At 46.9% G+C, this 24,803-nt stretch overlaps 1 protein-coding gene across 1 annotated transcript in view; it reads left to right on the top strand.

The window, feature by feature from the left end:
• Positions 1 to 19,368: 19,368 nt before the first annotated feature.
• Positions 19,369 to 24,803, top strand: part of LOC141087485 (uncharacterized) — a 244,337-nt gene continuing 238,902 nt past the window's right edge. Inside the window, exon 1 of the mRNA XM_073573036.1 lies at positions 19,369 to 19,580. Coding sequence (XP_073429137.1) covers positions 19,518 to 19,580 — 63 coding nt within the window. The 5' untranslated portion in view covers positions 19,369 to 19,517. The remainder of the gene's footprint in view (positions 19,581 to 24,803) is intronic.

The following is a 24,803-nucleotide window of genomic DNA, read 5'->3' as shown; positions in this document are numbered from 1 at the left end:
TCATACTCACGCCGTCATCGCCGCTGCTCCACGATCCCCGACATCTTCTTCCGCCGGCGCCATCCTGGATCCAGACGTTGTCCACGCCGGCAACATGTTCTTGCGGCGACGCCATCTTGAGCATCGTGAAATCCCGCGATAGTCAAGATGGCGTCGCCGGAAGAACATGTCGGCGGAGTGGACGACGTCGGGATCCAAAATGGCGTCGGCAAAATCTCGCGATTTTCCCCGACGCCATTTTGGATCCCGACGTCGCCCTTGCCGGCGACATGTTCTTGCGGCGATGCCATCTTGAGTATCGCGGGATTTTGCAGATCCAAAATAGCGTCGCCGCAGGAACATGTCGCCGGCGTGGATGCCGTTGGGATCCAAAATGGCGTTGGTCGAAATCTAGCGAGATTTCGCCGACGCCATTTTGGATCCCGACGTCCTCCACGCCGGCGACATGTTCTTGCGGCGACGCCATCTTGACTATCGCGGGATTTCGCCGATCCAAAATGGCGTCGCCGCAAGAACATGTCGCCGGCGTGGAGGACGTCAGGATCCAGGAGGGCGCCGGCGGAAGAAGATGTCGGGGATCGTGGATCAGCGGCGATGACGGCGTGAGTATGAGAGACGGAGTGAGAGAAAGGGTCGTATGTGGAGTGAAAGAGTGAGTGGAGATGGTGAAAGGTGAGAGGAGTGTGTGTGTTGAGGAGGAGTGGTGTGTTGAGGGTTAACATGGAAAGAGGTGTGCGGTGACGTCACCGGTTACAACTGGACGGAAGTTGTTACAACCGGAAGTTGCTTAGGGCATTTATTATTATAGATGGAGCCTTAACCCCTTTCTGCCATCCGACGTACTATCCCGTCCATGGTACCCGGGCCCGTATGACCATGGACGGGATAGTACGTCGGGCCCTTTAATGCGATACCGCGACTAAAGTCGCGGTGATCGCATTAAAATTCCGACGCCATCTCACCTTAGAAAAGATGGCGTCGGCATCCCGGGCTGCGATCCCGCCCCCCCGGCATCCAGAGCGCTGTGATTGGCTGTTCAATTCTGAACAGCCAATCGCAGCGTTTCTCATTGTTTCAGCCAATCAGCTTGGCTGAAACAATGATGTCCTAGGCTGGGATCGAGTACCGATGTACTCGATCCTAGAGCCGGTGCCTGGCAACGCCAGGCACCGGCAAAAAGCACCCGGATTGGCGCGATCGCCGATCTGATCGATCGCGCCAATCGCAGTGCACAGCGGCGCTATATCGCCACTGTGCCCTGCCAGTACCGGCCAGGATCAGTGCTATATTAGCACCGATCATGCTGGAGCCTGATGCAGGCCCAGTAGGGCCTGCAGGAGTTGGCTGGCGCGATCGCCGATCCGCCAACCACAGGGCACAGCTGCGGTCACCATGTGACCGCTCTATGCCCTGCTGGTGACCTGGGCATGACCTGCCTAGTAATCGGAGCTGTGAGCTCCGATTCTAGGAAGTTGCCATGGTCACCAGGCAGATCAGGGATTGGTGGGATCGATGTAATCATTCGATCCCACCAATGACAGGTCACAGCAGCGATGTGACCGCTCTGTGACCTGCCCCCTGACCTGCCTCTGACCTGTCTGACCTGTCTGCAGGGGTCCTCACTCTAGCTGAGGATTCCTGCAGAGAGGTCGGACACAGCAAGAGCTCCTGTGCTAGGTATTGTGGTGCCACAGCTTGTAGCATCACAATCCCTGCAGAAGAAAGAAGAAGAAGAAAGAAAACGACAATTGTAAGTGTTAATTGATCCCCGATCCCCTGCCCAATCTATCTTCACCCCCCCAATCTATCTTCATCCGTACAATGCATTGAGGAAGGCCAAGGTGTGGTACAAAAAGCTGGCCGTGCACATCGTCCAAATGGCAATGCTCAACGCATTCCTGCTGTCACAATGTGCATGCCCCAGCGATACGTCGTACCTTCATTTCCAGGAGGTAGTGGTTAAGGCCATGATGTTTGGCGCTCAGGAAGGAGCGGGCCCCAGTACTTCAGGAACTGAAGGTGCTCGTATTGTCCCAGGTCAGCATTTTCCGGGGGTGGTCCCGCCAACCCCAAGAAAAGGTAAGCCGCAAAAAAGGTGTCGAGTGTGTTACAAAAAAGGAATACGCAGGGACACCATTTACCAGTGCGACACCTGCCCCGAAAAACCTGGCCTGTGCATGAAGGATTGCTTCAAATTGTACCACACCTCCATGCACTACTAATTTACATTAGATTAGTTGGGGGCACATCTAGATTTGTTCATAGGGGTCTAGTATCCAAAATGATGTCATATGTGGGTTTTTTTCCTGTTTAGGCACATCAGGGACTCTGCAAATGGAACATGACGCCAGCAGACCATCAAAGTCTGCATTCCAAAACAACACTACTTCCCTTTCGAGCCCCAACGTGTGCCTAAACAGTTTTTTCCCACATGTGGGGTGCCAGAGTACCCAGGACAAATTGGACAACGACTTTTGGGGTCCAATTTCTCCTGTTACTCTTGGGAAAATTAAAAATTGGGGACTAAATGATCATTTATGTGGGAACAAAACAGGATTTTATATTTTCACGCCTGGGCATTATAATCTTTAGTGAAACACTTGGGGGTTCAAAGTGCTCACCACACATGTAGATAAGTTCCTTAGGGGGTCTAGTTTCCAAAATGGGGTCACTTATGGGGGGTTTCTACTGTTTAGGAACATCAAGGGCTCTGCAAATGGAACATGACGCCCGCAGACCATTCCATCAAAGTCTGCTTTCCAAAACGTCATTACTTCCCTTTCGAGCCCTGACGTGTGCCCAAACAGTAGTTTTCTCCCACATGTGGGGTATCAGGGTACTCAGGACAAATTGGACAGCAACTTTTGGGGTCCAATTTCTCCTGTTACTCTTGGGAAAATTAAAAATTGGGGACTAAATGATCATTTATGTGGGAACAAAACAGGATTTTATATTTTCACGCCTGGGCATTATAATCTTTAGTGAAACACTTGGGGGTTCAAAGTGCTCACCACACATCTAGATAAGTTCCTTAGGGGGTCTAGCTTCCAAAATGGGGTCACTTATGGGGGGTTTCTACTGTTTAGGAACATCAAGGGCTCTGCAAATGGAACATGACGCCCGCAGACCATTCCATCAAAGTCTGCTTTCCAAAACGTCATTACTTCCCTTTCGAGCCCTGACGTGTGCCCAAACAGTAGTTTTCTCCCACATGTGGGGTATCAGGGTACTCAGGACAAATTGGACAACAACTTTTGGGGTCCAATTTCTCCTGTTACTCTTGGGAAAATTAAAAATTGGGGACTAAATGATCATTTATGTGGGAACAAAACAGGATTTTATATTTTCACGCCTGGGCATTATAATCTTTAGTGAAACACTTGGGGGTTCAAAGTGCTCACCACACATCTAGATAAGTTCCTTAGGGGGTCTAGTTTCCAAAATGGGGTCACTTGTGGGGGGTTTCCGCTGTTTAGGCACATCAGACGCTCGTCAAACGTGACATGGCGTCCGATCTCAATTCCAGCCAATTTTAGGTTGAAAAAGTCAAACGGGGCTCCTTCCCGTTTGAGCCATGCCATGTGCCTAAACAGTGGTTCCCCCCCACATATTGGGTATCAGCATACTCAGGACAAATTTGACAACAACTTTTGGAGTCCAATTTCTCCTGTTACCCTTGGGAAAACAAAATATTGGGGACTAAATGATCATGTTTGTGGAAAAAATATGATTTTTTATTTTCACGCCCGGGTGTTATAAACTTCTGTGAAGCCCTTGGGGGTTCAAAGTGGTCACCACACATCTAGATAAGTTCCTTAGGGGGTCTAGTTTCCAAAATGGGGTACTTGTGGGGGGTTTCCACTGTTTAGGCACATCAGACGCTCGTCAAACGTGACATGGCGTCCGATCTCAATTCCAGCCAATTTTAGGTTGAAAAAGTCAAACGGGGCTCCTTCCCTTCTGAGCCCTGCCATGTGCCTAAACAGTGGTTCCCCCCCACATATTGGGTATCAGCGTACTCAGGACAAATTTGACAACAATCTTTGGAGTCCAATTTCTCCTGTTACCCTTGGGAAAACAAAATATTGGGGACTAAATGATCATGTTTGTGGAAAAAATATGATTTTTTATTTTCACGCCCGGGTGTTATAAACTTCTGTGAAGCCCTTGGGGGTTCAAAGTGGTCACCACACATCTAGATAAGTTCCTTAGGGGGTCTAGTTTCCAAAATGGGGTCACTTGTTGGGGGTTTCCACTGTTTAGGCACATCAGACGCTCGTCAAACGTGACATGGCGTCCGATCTCAATTCCAGCCAATTTTAGGTCGAAAAAGTCAAACGGGGCTCCTTCCCTTCTGAGCCCTGCCATGTGCCTAAACAGTGGTTCCCCCCCACATATTGGGTATCAGCGTACTCAGGACAAATTTGACAACAACCTTTGGGGTCCAATTTCTCCTGTTACCCTTGGGAAAACAAAATATTGGGGACTAAATGATCATGTTTGTGGAAAAAATATGATTTTTTATTTTCACGCCCGGGTGTTATAAACTTCTGTGAAGCCCTTGGGGGTTCAAAGTGGTCACCACACATCTAGATAAGTTCATTAGGGGGTCTAGTTTCCAAAATGGGGTCACTTGTGGGGGGTTTCCACTGTTTAGGCACATCAGACGCTCGTCAAACGTGACATGGCGTCCGATCTCAATTCCAGCCAATTTTAGGTTGAAAAAGTCAAACGGGGCTCCTTCCCTTCTGAGCCCTGCCATGTGCCTAAACAGTGGTTCCCCCCCACATATTGGGTATCAGCGTACTCAGGTCAAATTTGACAACAACCTTTGGGGTCCAATTTCTCCTGTTACCCTTGGGAAAACAAAATATTGGGGACTAAATGATCATGTTTGTGGAAAAAATATGATTTTTTATTTTCACGCCCGGGTGTTATAAACTTCTGTGAAGCCCTTGGGGGTTCAAAGTGGTCACCACACATCTAGATAAGTTCCTTAGGGGGTCTAGTTTCCAAAATGGGGTCACTTGTTGGGGGTTTCCACTGTTTAGGCACATCAGACGCTCGTCAAACGTGACATGGCGTCCGATCTCAATTCCAGCCAATTTTAGGTTGAAAAAGTCAAACGGGGCTCCTTCCCTTCTGAGCCCTGCCATGTGCCTAAACAGTGGTTCCCCCCCACATATTGGGTATCAGCGTACTCAGGACAAATTTGACAACAACCTTTGGGGTCCAATTTCTCCTGTTACCCTTGGGAAAACAAAATATTGGGGACTAAATGATCATGTTTGTGGAAAAAATATGATTTTTTATTTTCACGCCCGGGTGTTATAAACTTCTGTGAAGCCCTTGGGGGTTCAAAGTGGTCACCACACATCTAGATAAGTTCATTAGGGGGTCTAGTTTCCAAAATGGGGTCACTTGTGGGGGGTTTCCACTGTTTAGGCACATCAGACGCTCGTCAAACGTGACATGGCGTCCGATCTCAATTCCAGCCAATTTTAGGTTGAAAAAGTCAAACGGGGCTCCTTCCCTTCTGAGCCCTGCCATGTGCCTAAACAGTGGTTCCCCCCCACATATTGGGTATCAGCGTACTCAGGACAAATTTGACAACAACCTTTGGGGTCCAATTTCTCCTGTTACCCTTGGGAAAACAAAATATTGGGGACTAAATGATCATGTTTGTGGAAAAAATATGATTTTTTATTTTCACGCCCGGGTGTTATAAACTTCTGTGAAGCCCTTGGGGGTTCAAAGTGGTCACCACACATCTAGATAAGTTCCTTAGGGGGTCTAGTTTCCAAAATGGGGTCACTTGTGGGGGGTTTCCACTGTTTAGGCACATCAGACACTCGTCAAACGCGACATGGCGTCCGATCTCAATTCCAGCCAATTTTAGGTTGAAAAAGTCAAACGGGGCTTCTTCCCTTCTGAGCCCTGCCATGTGCCCAAACAGTGGTTCCCCCCCATATATTGGGTATCAGCGTACTCAGGACAAATTTGACAACAACTTTTGGGGTCCAATTTCTCCTGTTACCCTTGGGAAAATAAAAAAATTGTTGCTAAAATATTATTTTTGTGACTAAAAAGTTAAATGTTCATTTTTTTCCTTCCACGTTGCTTCTGCTCCTGTGAAGCACCTGAAGGGTTAATAATCTTCTTGAATGTAGTTTTGAGTAGCTTCAGGGGTGCAGTTTTTAGAATGGTGTCACTTTTTGGTATTTTCTGCCATATAGACCCCTCAAAGTGACTTCAAATGTGAGGTGGTCCCTAAAAAAAATGGTTTTGTAAGTTTTGTTGTAAAAATTAGAAATCGCTTGTCAAATTTTAACCCTTATAACTTCCTAACAAAAAAAAATGTTGTTTCCCAAATTGTGCTGATGTAAAGTAGACATGTGGGAAATGTTATTTAGTAACTATTTTGTGTCACATATTTCTCTGTTTTAAGGGCATACAAATTCAAAGTTTGAAAATTGCAAAATTTTCAAAATTTTTGCCATATTTCTGTTTTTTTCATAAATAAACGCAAGTTATAGCGAAAAATTTTTACCACTAAAGTGAAGTACAATATGTCACGAGAAAACAATCTCAGAATCGCCTAGATCTGTTGAAGCGTTCCAGAGTTATAACCTCATAAAGGGACAGTGGTCAGAATTGTAAAAATTGGCTCGGTCATGAACGTGCAAACCACCCTTGGGGGTGGAGGGGTTAATGATAGGTTTTTTTCCAATATTATAGTATACACTTACTGTAGAGAATTTTTCATTTACTCCTTTGTGTATTTTTGTAATTCTCTACTTATAATTGAGTTTGGTTATTCAGGATTTGGGATATAATAGAATGGATCTCTGTGGTTAATTTAGCTCTTTTTTATATGTGTTTTTTTGCACTAATGCACACTTGCACTGATGCACATCTGCACTTTATAATATCCAGCTGGGTTTGAAAGAAATACTATTGCTAATTATACACTTTTTATATTTAAAAAAATATTTTTTTAAAATATTTTTTATTTAAAAATATATATTTTATATATGTTTATATTATTCACATTTCAGCACTTTTACTTATACGCGGTGATTTGTGCGATTATGCATTCACTAAATAAATGTACTTATATTAACTTATATTAGTGTTTGACATTGTTTATTATATATTGAGTATGATCTCTCTCTTGATTGTGCGCCTGCGAGGTCTGGTCATTGCCGTTCAGTTCCGGGAGTGCTCTAATTAGTGGATCTCGGGCTTATTTAGCTGGCGGTCTATGAGAGCGCGTCACTGGAAGTGATGTTTACACAGCGGTGTCCGACAACGCATGCGCCGTTAACATCAGATAGAGATGTTAAACGAGTCACTTCACTTCTCACGGCGCTTAGTGATTGGATATTGGTGCTATTTAACACAGCCCGCCCGTCACTGGAACATGCCCCCGGAAGAAGCTTGTTGTGAAACGCGCGTTGGGGTGGAGGAGGCTGCGGCGCCCACGTCTATCTGTGCTTACAGTGACCAGGTATTGTTATTCAAGGCATATAATTTTGGTTATACTACCTTTAATTTGGTCTATTTTGGAGCGGTTCATTTAGGTGGATTAATATGAGGACTTACAGTCATATGTTAAAGTTTGGGCACCCCTATTAATGTTAACCTTTTTTCTTTATAACAATTTTGGTTTTTGCAACAGCTATTTCAGTTTCATATATCTAATAACTGATGGACTCAGTTATATTTCTGGATTCAAATGAGGCTTATTGTACTAACAGAAAATGTGCAATCTGCATTTAAACAAAATTTGACTGGTGCAAAAGTATGTGCACCCTTATCATTTTCTTGATTTCAACACTCCTAATTCCTTTTTACTGACTTCCTGAAGCACTAAATTGGTTTTGTAACCTCATTGAGCTTTGAACTTCATAGCCAGGTGTATCAAATCATGAGAAAAGGTATTTAAGGTGGCCACTTGCAAGTAGTTCTCCTATTTGATTCTCCTATGAAGAGTGGCATCATGGGCTCCTCAAAACAACTCTCAAATGATCTGAAAACAAAGATAGCTTTTCAGGGGAAGGATACAAAAAGTTGTCTCAGAGATTTAACCTGTCAGTTTCCACTGTGAGGAACATAGTAAGGAAATGGAAGAACACAGGTACAGTTCTTGTTAAGCCCAGAAGTGGCAGGCCAAGAAAAATATCAGAAAGGCAGAGAAGAATGGTGAGAACAGTCAAGGACAATCCACAGACCACCTCCAAAGACCTGCAGCATCATCTTGCTGCAGATGGTGTCACTGTGCATCGGTCAACAATACAGCGCACTTTGCACAAGGAGACGCTGTATGGGAGAGTGATGCGAAAGAAGCCGTTTCTGCAAGCACGCCACAAACAGAGTCGCCTGAGGTATGCAAAAGCACAATTGGACAAGCCAGTTACATTTTTGGAAGAAGGTCCTGTGGACTAATGAAACAAAGATTGAGTTGTTTGGTCATACAAAAAGGCGTTATGCATGGAGGCTAAAAAACAGCATTCCAAGAAAAACACTTGCTACCCACAGTAAAATTTGGTGGAGGTTCCATCATGCTTTGGGGCTGTGTGGCCAATGCCAGCATCGGGAATCTTGTTAAAGTTGAGGGTCGCATGGATTCAACTCAGTATCAGCAGATTCTAGACAATAATGTGCAAGAATGTGACGAAGTTGAAGTTACGCAGGGGATGGATATTTCAGCAAGACAATGATCCAAAACACCGCTCCAAATCTACTCAGGCATTCATGCAGAGGAACAATTACAATCTTCTGGAATGGCCATCCCAGTCCCCAGACCTGAATATCATTGAACATCTGTGGGGTGATTTGAAGAGGGCTGTCCATGCTCGGCGACCATCAATCTTAACTGAACTGGAATTGTTTTGTAAACAGGAATGGTCACAAATACCTTCATCCAGGATCCAGGAACTCATTAATAGCTACAGGAAGCGACTAGAGGCTGTTATTTTTGCAAAAGGAGGATCTGTGAAATATTAATGTCACTTTTATGTTGAGGTGCCCATACTTTTGCACCTGTCAAATTTTGTTTAAATGCAGATTGCACATTTTCTGTTAGTTCAATAAACCTCATTTGAATCCAGAAATATTACTGAGTCCATCAGTTATTAGATATATGAAACTGAAAGAGCTGTTGCAAAAACCAAAATTGTTATAAAGAAAAAAGGTTAACATTAATAGGGGTGCCCAAACTTTTACATATGACTGTAGACTTTACTGTAATGTTGCTGCTATATTTTACCATTTACCGTATATGCATTGGGCCGCGTAGGAATCTTAGATTTAGACTCATCTAGGTATTTAACCATTTATATATAGCAGACCATTTTGAAGATTGTTGTGAATTGTTTGTAACTTTAATTAACCCCTTATATTGTGCAATACCTGCATCTGTGTTATTTTTCGTTGGGGTAAATAGGTGCCTTACTACTATTATACCTGTTCATATATGATTGTTGTAGGGTATTTTGCACCTCCTTTTGGGCATTTTTCTCTGTTTTTAATATATTATTAATAAATTGATTATTTTAAAGATATATTTTTTCTGGATCTCTTCAATTTTTTCCGGCAGTAGATATTATGTTAGTGCGGAATATTGTTTGATTTAATATGTCTAAGAAGTGCCGGAGTATTATTCTCATTGGACAATACTAGTTTAAGTATACATATGTATGTATATATATTTTCTGTGTATTTGTGCATATTTGCTCTGTGAATACATGTGTGTATACACGTATGTGTGTGTAACATGCATTGTGTGTATATGTGTGTGCATTCACCCAAAGACCAGTGGTTAGACTGAACTTGCCAACCAAACACTCAAACTTCATAGCCTAAAACCTCATCCCCTGTGTCGGAGTGAACTTTCTTTTTGGACCTTTAGGCTGTGTGCAAACGTTGCGGTTTTCTTTGCATTTTAGCGGCGTTTTTCCGCTGCGGAATCGCCGTGAAAACGCAAAGAAAACGCATCCCATGCAATCCTATGGGATTCCGCACATGTGCTAATACTGTGGATTTTTCTGCTGCGGAATCGCATAGCGGAAAAATCCGTAGCATGCCCATTCTTTTTGCGGAATTGCGGCGATTCCGCACCCATAGGAATGCATTGATCAGCTTACTTTCCGCATGTGGCTATGCCCACCATGCGCAAAGTAATCGGATCATGTGCGGATGGTACACAGGGTCTGGAGGAGAGGAGACTGTCCTCCAGGCCCTGGGTACCATATCCCTGTAAAAAATAGAATAAAAGATAAAAAATAGTGATATACTCACCTTTTGGCGGCCCCTGAGTCCTTCCCGCCTCTCACCACGCCCCCGGCATCTTCCGGTCCCAGTAATGCTTTGCGTGAATGACCGCTGATGATGTCGCGCTCTCACGAGCGCGACATCATCTCAGTTCCTTCGCGCAAAGCATTACTGGGACCGGAAGATGCCGGGGGTGACACAGAACAGATCGGGGGCCGTCGGAAGGTGAGAATACAATATTTTTTATTTTTTTATTATTTTAACATCCTATTTCCAAGCGATGCTAATCGCTTGGAATGCGCAAGCATTCCGCAAGCGAAAAACACTTGCAAAACGCTTGTTTTCCGAATTCGCATGCGTTTTACCCGTGGCGGGAGTGCGGAAATATTTCCGCAGCATTTCTGCAACGTGGGTGCATAGCCTTAAGATGGCGATCCTGTGCTCTCTTTTGCCACCGAGTTTCACATTTAGGCTGGAGTCACACACAACGAATAAAAAAATCGATCCCATTTTATCGGTACGAAATCGCACAAAGAATTCATGTCCAGGGATCCGTCTGTCATCCCATTTTCCGGCGAGGAACCGATTTTATTCGCATCTAAGCATCAAATTGACATCCAATGCCAATGCCTGATGCTCTTTCCTGTTGACTTGGAGAAGTCTTGTGATTTAATCGCAAGTCACACGTGTGGTGCGTTTTCAATGCGATTTTTAATCGCATCCATAGACTTGCATTGTCGAATCCGATCCGAAAATCGGTGACAATCGCAGCATGCTTCCATTGTCTCGGTCCGAGGAACGGATCCGATAAAAAACGCATGATGGGAACAGTACCATAGAATAACATTGGGACGAATGCCGTGCGATTTTTTATCACATTGCATTCGTCCGATTTAATCGCTAGTGTGACTCCGGCCTTAGATAGATAGTCAAGGGCATGCCGTATACTATTGGGCCTGTGAGTCGGGTTTGCCCAATAAAGCTCATCAGGCCCTCTGCCCAGTCATCACAATTTCAGCAGTACCTACATCCCTAGGACTCAGATGCTATTGAATAAAATGGTGGATTAAGGGGCCAAAAGCTTCATGTAACACCATTCTGCCAGTGCCTGTGAGCCTGAGACTCCGTGTACTGCAGTACATCACTACTCTGCATCTGTAGTGCTGCGCCTCAGAACTCACACTGCATAGGCCGAAGCCGCATGCCAGTGGAGTGGGGCAACGTGAATATGGTTTTATTTTTAAATGTCAATAACTGTGGGGACATCAAACTAAGGCTATGTGGACACGCTGCGGTTTTTGCTGCGGATCTGCAGCAGTTCTGCAGACAGCATACAGTAGCATGTAAATCTATGTGATTTACAATCTGCTGTGCACATGCTGCGGATTTTTAACTGCGGAAAAGCTGCGGTTTTGAATTTGCAGAAAGAAATGACAGGTCACTTGTTTTCTGCGGATTCTGCTGCGCTTTACCATCTCCTCCATTGTAGAGATGATAAACCGCAGGGAAAAACTGCAGGCCAATCCGCAGGTAAAACCACAAGTCATTTTACCTGCGGTTTTACCTGCAGTTCCGCATATACAAATCCGCAGACCAATCCGCAGCGTGTGCACATAGCCTAAGGAGGGGCTGTGGGGCCCATTATACTGAGTGGGAGGTACTAGTGGGGGTCATTATACTGAGTGGGGAGCTGGTGGGGGCAGTTATACTGAATGTGGGGCTGTGAGTCCCCCCATACTGAGTTGGGGACAGTGGGGGCTCCCATACTTCATAGGGGCCTCATACTGAGTGGTGTCCTGTGGGGGGTCCTCATTCTGTGTAGGAGGCTGAGGTTGCCCTCATGCTGTGTGATGGGCTGTGGGGGCCATAATACTGAGTTGAGGACTGTGTAGGTTCTCATACTAAGTGTGGGCTTCATACTGACAGGCCATCATACTTTGTGGGGACCATGATGCTGTGTGTGTGTGGGTGGGACATCATATTATACGGGGTGTGCAATAGAGGCATCATATTGTGGGAGTATTATACTATGTTAGTGGCACTGTGGGCACATCACACTTTGCTGTAGGCACTGTGGGAACATTGTAGTTTGCTTTATGCACTGTAGAGACATCATACTTTGCTCCAGGCACTGCGGGGACATTATACTCTACTGGAGGCACTGTGGGGACATTGTACTTTGCTGGAGGCACTGTGGAGACATCTCACTTTACTGGAGACACTGTGGAGACATCTCACTTTACTGGAGGCACTGTGGGGACATCTCACTATACTGGAGGCACTGTGGAGACATCTCACTTTACTGGAGACACTGTGGAGACATCTCACTATACTGGAGGCACTGTGGAGACATCTCACTTTACTGGAGGCACTGTGGGGACATTGTACTTTGCTGGAGGCACTATGGAGACATCATACTTTACTGGAGGCACTGTGGTGACATTATATTTTGCTGGAGGTACTGTGGGGACTTTGTACTTTTCTTCACGCACTGTGGAGACATCATAATTTTCTGTATTCACTGTGGTGATGTGGCGCCCCCAGGAGTATGGTCGCCACAGTGGCATTACCTTCCTCCTAGGGAGTGTGATGTCATGCTTGGAAGCAATAAAGTGTCTCTCTATCAGTTAAATACAACACACAGCACAGTTCCCACTCCAGGCCAGCAGAGGGAGCTCTGAACCAAAACTGTGGGAAGAGCTGCTCTCTGGGGGCCAGGAAGGGGAAATTAGTCAGTTCGTGTGAGGAGGGAAGCTGGAAGATTGAGCAGAGTTCAGGCTCACTTCTAGTTGTAGTGCATGATATGGAATCCGGTCTCCAAGGTTGCATGAATACTGATGTTCCTGCAGCAGAAACTGGAGGAATAGGAAGCTGTAAATGCTCTGTTCCCACATAAGACTCAAGGCCTAACAGCAATGTGTGAGCCAGAAGAAGAAGGCTACAGCTGTCTGCCATACAAGGGAGTTCTAAAAGAGGACAAGCAAGTGGAACTTCAGTGTAACACCGTACTGCAAGTACCTCACAAAGCACTAGAAAGGAGACTACACAACCCATCTGCATAGAGAGATTCCTAAGTTGCTTCCAAGCTGGCCAGCCTCTGTTCCATCTGTAATCTGGACCCTGGACAGCACTTACAAAGCACAGTAAAGATAACGGAAACTGCACCCTGTTGTGTCATTGCATTCTTCCTGCAAACCTTCCAGCACTGCTACATCTCTGTGCCAGACTACACCCTCTTCCTCAACACCTATTACCACTGCCCTGGGACCACAGCTCCACCTGTGGGGAGCTATTACATCTTGCTGCCTTATACCATCTGTCCCAGAGGATCTGCCTGCGGCATCGGCTTAACCCCTTCATTGCCGATCACCACAGGTGGCATCACGTATCATCCACTTATAAACTTTAACCAGCCACTCTTAACCCCTTTTACATGGACGCCCAGGGCCACGGACCGGATCACCGCTACCCTTGACACTTCCATCTGAGATACCGGCCCGGTACCGAGTACCCCACTGCCCTGGCGGGCGATCCATTTTGGCGTCACGAACAGGATTTACGGAGCCCGGTGTCCCCGAGTCCTGTGTGCCAGAGACTGTGTTGTGTGCCATAGACTATCTGCACAGTTGTCGCCATTACCCCGCTGCTTGGCGCACGTGGGAAGCCAAAGGGGCGGGCCATCGTGGGCGGAGCCAGCCAAAAAGCGCGAAAAAGTGAAGTGCTGCGCGGGAAGAGGCCAGCGCGTGGGAAGTGAGGAGCAGAGGCCTGCAGTCCCGGCGTCGCCCGATCATCCAGCTTACAGAGCGGCAGCCGGTAAGCCAGCACAACCCAGGGCCTGGCCAAACGTTAACTGGGGGGGAGGAGAATGTCTGAGGCAAGAGCAGATGCAGCGGTGGACACCACCGCACCCCCCACAGCACCGCAAGATGCAGGGGCCAGCGCAGCTGCGGCTCCAATGGCACCGCAGAATCCAGCAGCCAGCGCTGCCTCCAGAGCACCGCAAGAATCAGCGCCCACCGCAGCAGTCCCCATAATGCCGCTGTCCATGCCCTATATACCGGGAGCAGCCTGGCTACCGCAGTACTCAGGGGAGTCACATACCCTGAGTGAATTTAAAGAGAGACTGTGCAGTTTGTTTGAGGTGTATCCTCTGTCTGAAAACCAAAAAGTGAACATCCTTATTGGGCAGCTAACTGGTGCAGCACAAAGAGAAGTAAAAGCCTGGCAGGACACTGATAAAGAGACTGTTGAAAAGATCCTGGCTAAGCTAAGAAGCACCTTTGACACCCGCACTGCAGCTGAAATAAAAATGAGATTCTTTGGGCATAAGCAGAGAGCGCAGGACAGTATACAGGATGCTCTTAACCTGAAGGAGGCGCTGCGAGCCATAAAGCAGATTGACCGAGACAGTGTGAAAGATGGAGACAGACTGTTAAAGGAGCAATTTATTGAGGGCCTCCTATCCAGTACCCACAGAGCACAGCTGCGCATCATAGCCCTACAAAACCCTGACCTAGACTTTGCAGACTTCAAAGACAGGGCTATCCGGGTGCTGCATGAACCAAATGTCAGCCGTCCAGCGCCCTCTAGGCGCCCAGCGATCACATACCACCAAGAAGCAGCATCTTTCCCACCCAGCTAAGTGGGGGCTGATGCACAGACTCTGGATAATGATCCATCTACAGAACTAAGCCTTCAGGTCCAAGAGCTGGCCAAAAGTATGGCTGCACTTGCTAAAACTGTGCAGTCCATGCAGGTGTCCTCATAGGAGAAGATCCAGCTGCCCTCCAGTCCAGAGGATGTCCCGTGGCTACGGAAGAAGAGGATCCCGCCACGCCGAGGGAGAGACAACAATCGCTATGACCAGGACGGATGTCCCATCTGTCGTCGCTGCTGCAAGGCAGGCCGCATCGCAAGATTCTGTTATTTAAACGAGCAACCCCTGGGGCAGAGGGCCAACCCCCAGGAGTAGGACCACAAGGCCCAAAGAACTGGCGAGCCAAGTATGTTGGAGGGCGACCGGTCCTCCCAGTGGTGATTGACGGCATCCCCATGAACGCTTTGCTGGACACTGGCTCTCAGGTGACAACTATGCCATATATCCTTTACAAGTGGTATTGGGCTGACTCTGACCTTACTCGTGGCCCAAGTGATGAACTCACAGTAGTTGCTAGCAATGGTCAGTCTTTACTGCAAGTAGGATGTAAAGAGATTACCATTAAAGTGGAGCGAGTAGAGTTAAAATCTCAAGGTCTGATAGTTGTAGACATTGATCGACGAGAATGTAACCCAATGATGACCTTAGGTACTAATGTGATTGAAAATTGTCTTGCCGAGGTTATTGTTTTGTTGCAACAGGTGGCTGAGACTGCTGGTTCCAGTGAACAACGAGTCCTGCAGAAGGAGATCAAGGCCCTAATGAAAAGACAGCAGGTAGAACTGTCTGGCGGAGAAATTGGCAGCGTCAGAGTGAGTGATCCTTTCCCCATTGAGATACCCCCCAGATGTGAAATGTAAATTTGGTGTCGGGCAGCCATAGGCCTCACAGGAAAAGATTACCAAGCATTGGTAGAGCCAGTGTACTCTGATAGCCGGCCCACAGTCCTGACAGCCTGAGGGGTAGTCGATGTCCGCAAAGGGAGAGTACCCGTACGTCTCTTGAATTAGTGGGGAAGAGGAAGCCACAATACCTCGGTATGCCACAGTTGCTAAGCTGCTTACTGTCAGTAACAATGCAATACGGGCAGCAGAGCCCTTGGTCTCTCATCCGACCAGGTGGAGGACAAAGGCTCTGTAAAGCAGCTGGAGGAGTGGTGTCAGCAGCTGCATGTGGGAACTGACTCCACCTCGTCATACCAAAAGAGTGGGTTTTACTGAGTGACTCAGGAGTATGAGCGGGTATTCAGTAAACACCCTCTAGACTTTGGGATGGCAAAAGGGGTTCAACACCATATCCCCACTGGAGATCATCCACCCATTAAATAGAGGTACCGACCTATACCCCCAACACAATACCAATGTGCCAAAAGTATGTTGCGGGAAATGAAGGAGGCTGGGGTGATCAGAGACAGTTGTAGCCCCTGGGCAGCTCCAATAGTCTTTGTGAAAAATAAAGATGGTACCATGAGAATGTGTGTTGATTACAGGAAAATTAACAACATTACACATAAGGATGCCTATCCATTACCCAGAATTGAAGAGTTATTAGGTGCACTTAAGAGACTCTGTAAGAACCTTTTGAACAATCACAGTTTGTTCTTAATGGACAATTGGGCCACAGGACTATGTGTGGCCAAAACTATCTTGTATATAGTTACCAACTTGCTCAGGAATTGGACCATGGACATTGACGCATGGACTAATCGTCATCAGGACTATTTTTGAGCTTTGGTTTTTGTAATTTTTCATTTTTGAAATCTTGTTACATTTACAATTGTTCATTTGTTAATATGTTTTACTTGTTTTCTTCAGTCTGGAATTACTGAATTGCACTAGGGGGGAATGCGGCGCCCCCCAGGAGTATGGTCGCCACAGTGGCATTACCTTCCTCCTAGGGAGTGTGATGTCATGCTTGGAAGCAATAAAGGGTCTCTCTATCAGTTAAATACAACACACAGCAAAGTTCCCACTCCAGGCCAGCAGAGGGAGCTCTGAACCAAAACTGGGGGAAGAGCTGCTCTCTAGGGGCCAGGAAGGGGAAATTAGTCAGTTCGTGTGAGGAGGGAAACATGTGTGGATGTGAGGAGAAGAGCTGGAAGATTGAGTAGAGTTCAGGCTCACTTCTAGCTGTAGCGCATAATCTGGAGTCCGGTCTCCAAGGTTGTATGAATACTGATGTTCCTGCAGCAGAAACCGGAGGAATAGGAAGCTGTAAATGATCTGTTCCCACATAAGACTCGGAGGCACAACAGCAACGTGTGAGCCAGAAGAAGAAGGCTACAGCTGTCTGCCATACGAGGGAGTTCTAAAAAAGAACAAGTGGAACTTCAGTGTAACACAGTACTGCAAGTACCTCACAAAGCGCTAGAAAGGAGACTACACAACCCATCTGCATAGAGAGATTCCTAAGTTGCTTCGAAGCTGGCCAGCCTCTGTTCCATCTGTAATCTGGACCCTGGACAGCACTTACAAAGCACAGTAAAGGTAACGGAAACTGCACCCTGTTGTATCATTGCATTCTTCCTGCAAACCTTCCAGCACAGCTACATCCCTGTGCCAGACAAAAAACCCTCTTCCTCAACACTTATTACCACTGCCCTGGGACCACAGCTCCACCTGTGGGGAGCTATTACATCTTGCTGCCTTATACCATCTGTCCCAGAGGAGCTGCCTGCAGCGTCGGCTTAACCCCTTCATTGCTGATCACCACAGGTGGCACCACGTATCATCCACTTATAAACTTTAACCAGCCACTCTTAACCCCTTTTACATGGACGCCCAGGACCACGGACCGGGTCACCGCTACTGTGACACTTCCATCTGAGGTACCGGCCCGGTACCGAGTAACCCACTGCCCTGGCGGGCGATCCAGTGACATTATACTTTGCTGGAGGTACTGTGGGGACATTGTACTTTACCTGAGGCACTGTGGAGACCATACTTTTCTGGATTCACTGTGGTGACATTATACTTTGCTGGAGGTACTGTGGGGACATTGTACTTTACTTGAGGCACTGTGGAGACCATACTTTTCTGGATTCACTGTGGTGACATTATACTTTGCTGGAGGTACTGTGGGGATATTGTACTTTACTTGAGGCACTGTGGAGACCATACTTTTCTGGATTCACTGTGGTAACATTGTACTTTGCTGGAGGTACTGTGGGGACATTGTACTTTACTTGAGGCACTGTGGAGACCATACTTTTCTGGATTCACTGTGGTGACATTATACTTTGCTGGAGGTACTGTGGGGACATTGTACTTTACTTGAGGCACTGTGGAGACCATACTTTTCTGGATTCACTGTGGTAACATTGTACTTTGCTGGAGGTACTGTGGGGCATTGTACTTTGCTTGAGGCACTGTGGGGACATCGTACTTGGCTGGAGGCACTGTGGGGACATTGTACTTTACTTGAGGCACTGTTGGGTCATCGTACTTTGCTAGAGGCACTGTGGGGACATTATACTGTATGTGTGGGGTGAAACTCTTTTGATACCATACTCAGTGTGTGGGTGGAGGCATTTTGACGTAAATGGTGTATTACTAAAGGTACTGTCACACTTAGCGATGCACCAGCGATCCCGACCAGTGATATGACGCAGTCGGGGTCGCTGGTGCATCGCTAAGTGGTCGCTAGTAAGCTGCCACACAGGCAGATCTCACCAGCGACATAGCAGCGGTCGGCGGTTGTTACTTACCTGTCAGACGCGGCGATGAAGACGTCCTCCTGCCCGTGTCCACGCGTCGCTCGTCGCCACAGCAGGAAGCTGACGACGAGAAACGGTCCAGGACGTTCTCGCGTGATCAGCGATAATCAGCGGTGGAGCCGGTCGGAGGTAAGTATCAGACACAGCGATATCGCTAGCAATATCGCTATAACGTCACAGAAACCAGTGACGTTATTGCAATATTGCTAGCGATATCGCTTAGTGTGACAGGCCCTTTAGGGGCTTAAATAGAGACATAATTACTCTGTACACATCACATTACATGTCATTCTCCCGGTTTATAGACGTTTGACTCCACCAAATATATATACTTTTTCTTTTTTGCAAGGGTGGCATCATTGGAACTTTGGCTATGGGCCCCATGATTTTTGATGTGGCCTAAGCCTAAATGTGCCACATCAATTCACATAGGCTGGATTAAAAAATAAGTTGTAGGATATGCTATCTTGTTCATTGGTAGAAGAATCTGTGTGGTATTTCTATAATGGTAGATTGAATATTTTTTCTGTATCACTTGTATAAACGAAGTTAAGGGACAGAAAGGAACCCCCACGCTAAGTGCATCCGTGGTGTTACCTCAGGCAGCTCAGCTCTGCTGCATCTCGGTGCCAGTGCTGTGCAGGCTGCTCTGTCTTCAGGCTGACGAGGTCGGCTCCTATATGAATGTCCTTATTTAGTCAGCAGCCTGTGAGGTGGCGCAGTGCTCTGCATTCCCACAGCTCAGGCAGACATCACACGATGGGACTATCTCCGTCCTGACTGCCAGGCTTCACCAGCAGAGTCCCCACTCGTCAGTGACAGGGGTCAGGATGGCGGTGTGATGTGTGCCTGGAGGAGCGCAGGCTGACAATGACCCCTCAGGAGAAGACGCCTAGCAAGGACCTCGGGTGGTGGCTCCAGGAGGGCGGCAAGGTAGGGACTGTCATTCCTTACAATTACCTCAGAGTATGGAGGCTGCACACAAGGGCTCCTGACAACCCTGGTGCTAGCAGGTCTGCTGTTTGTATATAGAATATTATTATCTGCATATTCTTGGGATAATTCGTTCAGATACATATATCATATAGCATTACATGGGCCGCGTACTGTGCACCTGCCCTTACCTGTCAGGGTTGTCAGCTGCAGCTACAAAGAGCGAACCTCGTGTCCCATGTCCCCTAGTGAGGTTGATGTGTCTGTGTCAGCTTCTGCAGATTGTAATTTCTGTTAGGGCTCGTTCACACTGTGGTTTTTCATGGAAAGCTCTTGTACCCATGATTTTCTATAGGGCTGTGCACATGTCCGATTATTCTATGGGACATGCACGATTTGCCTCTGGGAATCGGATGACCCTCGCCCCTTCATGTCTATGGGTCTGGGAAACAAATGGGACTGCAATCATCATAAAAACTGCAGGTCATCATAAAAACAGTGTTATATGGATAGTCTCATTAAAGACATTCATAGCATACAGTTGTGGCCAAAAGTATTGACACCCCTGCAATTCTGTCAGATAATACTCAGTTTCTTCCTGAAAATGATTGCAATCACAAATTCTTTGGTATTATTATCTTCATTTAATTTGTCTTAAATGAAAAAACACAAAAGAGAATGAAGCAAAAGGCAAAACATTGATCATTTCACACAAAACTCCAAAAATGGGCCAGACAAAAGTATTGGCACCCTCAGCCTAATATTTGATTGCACAACCTTTAGCCAAAATAACTGCGACCAACCGCTTCCGGTAACCATCAATGAGTTTCTTACAATGCTCTGCTGGAATATTAGACCATTCTTCTTTGGCAAACTGCTCCAGGTCCCTGATATTTGAAGGGTGCCTTCTCCAAACTGCCATTTTTAGATCTCTCCACAGGTGTTCTATGGGATTCAGGTCTGTACTCATTGCTGGCCACCTTAGAAGTCTCCAGTGCTTTCTCTCAAACCATTTTCTAGTGCTTTTTGAAGTGTGTTTTGCGTCATTGTCCTGCTGGAAGACACATGACCTCTGAGGGAGACCCAGCTTTCTCACACTGGGCCCTACATTATGCTGCAAAATTTGTTGGTAATCTTCAGACTTCATAATGCCATGCACACGGTCAAGCAGTCCAGTGCCAGAGGCAGCAAAGCAAACCAAAAACATCAGGGAACCTCTGCCATGTTTGACTGTAGGGAACGTGTTTTTTTCTTTGAATGCCTCTTTTTTTCTCCTGTAAACTCTATGTTGATGCCTTTGTCCAAAAAGCTGTACTTTTGTCTCATTTGACCAGAGAACATTCTTCCAAAACGTTTTAGGCTTTTTCAGGTAAGTTTTGGTAAACTCCAGCCTGGCTTTTTTATGTCTCGGGGTAAGAAGTGGGGTCTTCTTGGGTCTCCTACCATACAGTCCCTTTTCATTCAGATGCCGACGGATAGTATGGGTTGACACTGTTGTACCCTCGGACTGCAGGGCAGCTTGAACTTGTTTGGATGTTAGTCGAGGTTCTTTATCCATCATGCGCACAATCTTGCGTTGAAATCTCTTGTCAATTTTTCTTTTCCGTCCACATCTAGGGAGGTTAGCCACAGTGCCATGGGCTTTAAACTTCTTGATGACACTGCCCACGGTAGACACAGCAACATTCAGGTCTTTGGAGATGGACTTGTAGCCTTGAGATTGCTCATGCTTCCTCACAATTTGGTTTCTCAAGTCCTCAGACAGTTCTTTGGTCTTCTTTCTTTTCTCCATGCTCAATGTGGTACACACAAGGACACAGTCAACTTTCATCCATGTCAACTGGCTGCAAGTGTGATTTAGTTATTGCCAACACTTGTTAGGTGCCACAGGTAGGTTACAGGTGCTGTTAATTACACAAATTAGAGAAGCATCACATGATTTTTCGAACAGTGCCAATACTTTTGTCCACCCTCTTTTTATGTTTGGTGTGGAATTATATCCAATTTGGCTTTAGGACAATTCTTTTTGTGTTTTTTCATTTAAGACAAATTAACTGAAGATAGTAATAACAAAGAATTTGTGTTTGCAATCATTTTCAGGAAGAAACTGAGTATTATCTGACAAAATGGCAGGGATGTTAATACTTTTGGCCACAACTGTATCACTAGCATGTTGCACTGATTGGCAGGGATTAGGGCTCTGTTTGTCGCTAGAATGCAGTGTCAGTGGCACTAGCGGCACACTCAGAGGCGTATCTAGGCTTTCTGGCACCCGGGGCAAGAATTTGGTTTGCGCCCCCCCCCCCAAGTACATATGCGACTTGCACAGTTAGTCATGTACCCACGAGCTGCTCTCCCTAATCCTCTCAATGTTCAGTAAAAAACTGAAAGCAGGAAGAGAAGCTCGTTGTCCACAGGACCATAACTATGAAAATCGCATATGAGTGAAGTTTCTATGTGATGGCACTGGAACCTGCAGAGCTGAATCCTGACATTGCAGGCTTCTGAATTCTCACAACTAATGCACTGCACACTTTTAGGATTCTCCCTTGCCGATATACAGTCATGTCAGCACAAGTATGTGATTTGTATACTTCTGGCCACATTCCAACTAGACGTGCCCGGCCTCGCTCTGTTCATTTTCATTGAGTGAGGCCACACACGTCTAGTCAGCATGTGACCGCATGTATGTAAATTACCGGCATGAGAGAATCCTGACAGCGTTCAGTGAGCACTGTGAGAATTCAGAAGTCTGCAGTCACATAGAATGACTGCAGACTCAGCACAGACCTGGACAACCCCTTTAATGTTCCTAACAAATAAAAACATGAGAATTAGTCAGTATCACAAATAATATTTACATCCAGGTACCTGATAGATGACGTCGTCTCTGCAGTCGGTCTCCTTTTCTTCTTCTTGTCCAGACCACACGATGAGTTTTCTCATCAACAGCTGTGTCTGTAGACGTCCATCTTCTCCGGTCTTCTGCAGCAAATCTCCACACGATCCCCTTAAAGATAGAAGTGTCTTTATAATGCTCCTAAATAAAAATGTCTGCAATATACTGTCGCCTCACACTATTCCCCTCCCTCCTCATACTGTCTCCTCTAACATCCCCTCTGTTCACCATACTGTCTCATATATTTACCCCCTCACTCTCTTTACTGTTTGCCCACACATACCCCCGACTCCCCATACTGTGTCTGCACACATCCCATCACCCTCACTCCCCATACTGTGTCCACATACATTAACCTGTTCACTCCCCATACTGTCTGCACCCATCCCCCATAGTGTTTCCTCATACATACTCTTCATTTTGTGTCCCCAAATCTCCCCACACATATTAAATCCCCCATCCCTCACACACATTAAATAACCCCCCATCCCCACTCCAAATCCCTCACACACATTAAATAACCCCCCATCCCCACTACAAATCCCCCCACACATTAAATAATCCCCCATCCCCACTCCAAATCCCTCACACACATTAAATAACCCCCCATCCCCACTCCAAATCTCCCCACACATTAAATAACCCCCATCCCCACTATAAATCCCCACACACATTAAATAACCCCCCAACCCCACTCCAAATCCCCCACACATTAAATAACCCCCATCCCCACTCCAAATCCCTCACACATTAAATAACCCCCCATCCCCACTCCAAATCCCCCCACACATTAAATAACCCCCCACCCCCACTCCAAATCCCCCACACATTAAATAACCCCCCAACCCCACTCCAAATCCCCCCACACATTAAATAACCCCCCATCCCCACTCCAAATCCCTCACACACATTAAATAACCCCCATCTCCACTCCAAATCCCCCCACACATTAAATAACCCCCCATCCCCACTCCAAATCCCTCACACACATTAAATAACCCCCATCTCCACTCCAAATCCCCCACACATTAAATAACCCCCATCCCCACTCCAAATCCCCTCCCACACATAAAATAACCCCCCATCCCCACTCCAAATCCCCCCCCACATTAAATAACCCCCCAACCCACTCCAAATCCCCCCACACATTAAATACCCCCCATCCCCACTCAATCACCCCATCCCTACTCCCAAATCCCCCCACACATTATGTATCCCCCACTCCAAATCCCCACACACATTAACCCCATCCCCACTCCAAATCCCCCCACACATTAAGTATCCCCAATCCCCACTCATTAACCCCCCCACACATTAACCCCCATCCCCACTCATTAACCCCCCATACACTAACCCCCATCCCCACTCATTAACCCCCCCACACACATTAACCCCCATCCCCACTCATTAACCCCATCCCCACTCACATTAACCCCCATCCCCACTCATTAACCCCATCCCCACTCATTAACTCCCCCACTCATTAACCCCCCCACACACATTAACTCCCACACATTAACCCCCATCCCCAATCATTAACTCCCATCCCCACTCATTAACCCCCCACACATTAACCCCCATCCTCACTCATTAACCCCCCACACACATTAACCCCCATCCCCACTCATTAACCCCCCCACACACATTAACACCCCACAAATTAACCACATCCCCTCTTTATCCCCCCCACACATTAACCCCCATCCTCACTCATTAACCCCCCTTTCCCCACTCATTGACCCCCCACACATTAACCCCCATCCCCACTCATTAACCCCCCACACACACATCAACCCCCATCCCCACTCATTAACCCCCAACACATTAACCCCCATCCCCACTCATTAATCCCCTTCCCCACATTAACCCCCTTCCCACATTAACCCCCATCCCCACTCATTAACCCCCTTCCCCACATTAACACCCCCCATCTTCGGTGTCTTCAGCTCCACAGTGGAGCACTTACCACCAGCGTTCGCTCTGGGCGCCGGGGAGTGACGTCAGCAGCGTGATCACATGACCTGATCATGCTGCTGACGTCGCTCTGGCTCAGCGGTCAGAGCTTCAATTGTACTGGCGTCTGTATAGATGCCAGTACAATTGTTCTCTGGGAGCCGGCACGTGCACCTTCTCTGCGCCAGCTGTCAGCTTGACAGCTGACACAGAGAACCGCCGACTCTCAGGCCGGGGAGGTGGCAGAACGCAGCCGCCAGGGAGGACACTGCGGACCGCTGCATTAGGCAGCACGACTGCTCCCCCTGCCGGCTGCGCCCGGGGCAACTGCCCCGGCTGCCCCCCCTAGATACGCCCCTGGGCACACTTTA

The sequence above is a fragment of the Dendrobates tinctorius genome, unplaced genomic scaffold (assembly GCF_039654945.1).
Source record: "Dendrobates tinctorius isolate UK_male_01 unplaced genomic scaffold, ASM3965494v1 ptg000034l, whole genome shotgun sequence".
Classification (NCBI taxonomy): Eukaryota; Metazoa; Chordata; class Amphibia; order Anura; family Dendrobatidae; genus Dendrobates; species Dendrobates tinctorius.
Note: the sequence above shows the minus strand (reverse complement) of the source record. Positions and strands in the feature narration are given on the sequence as shown.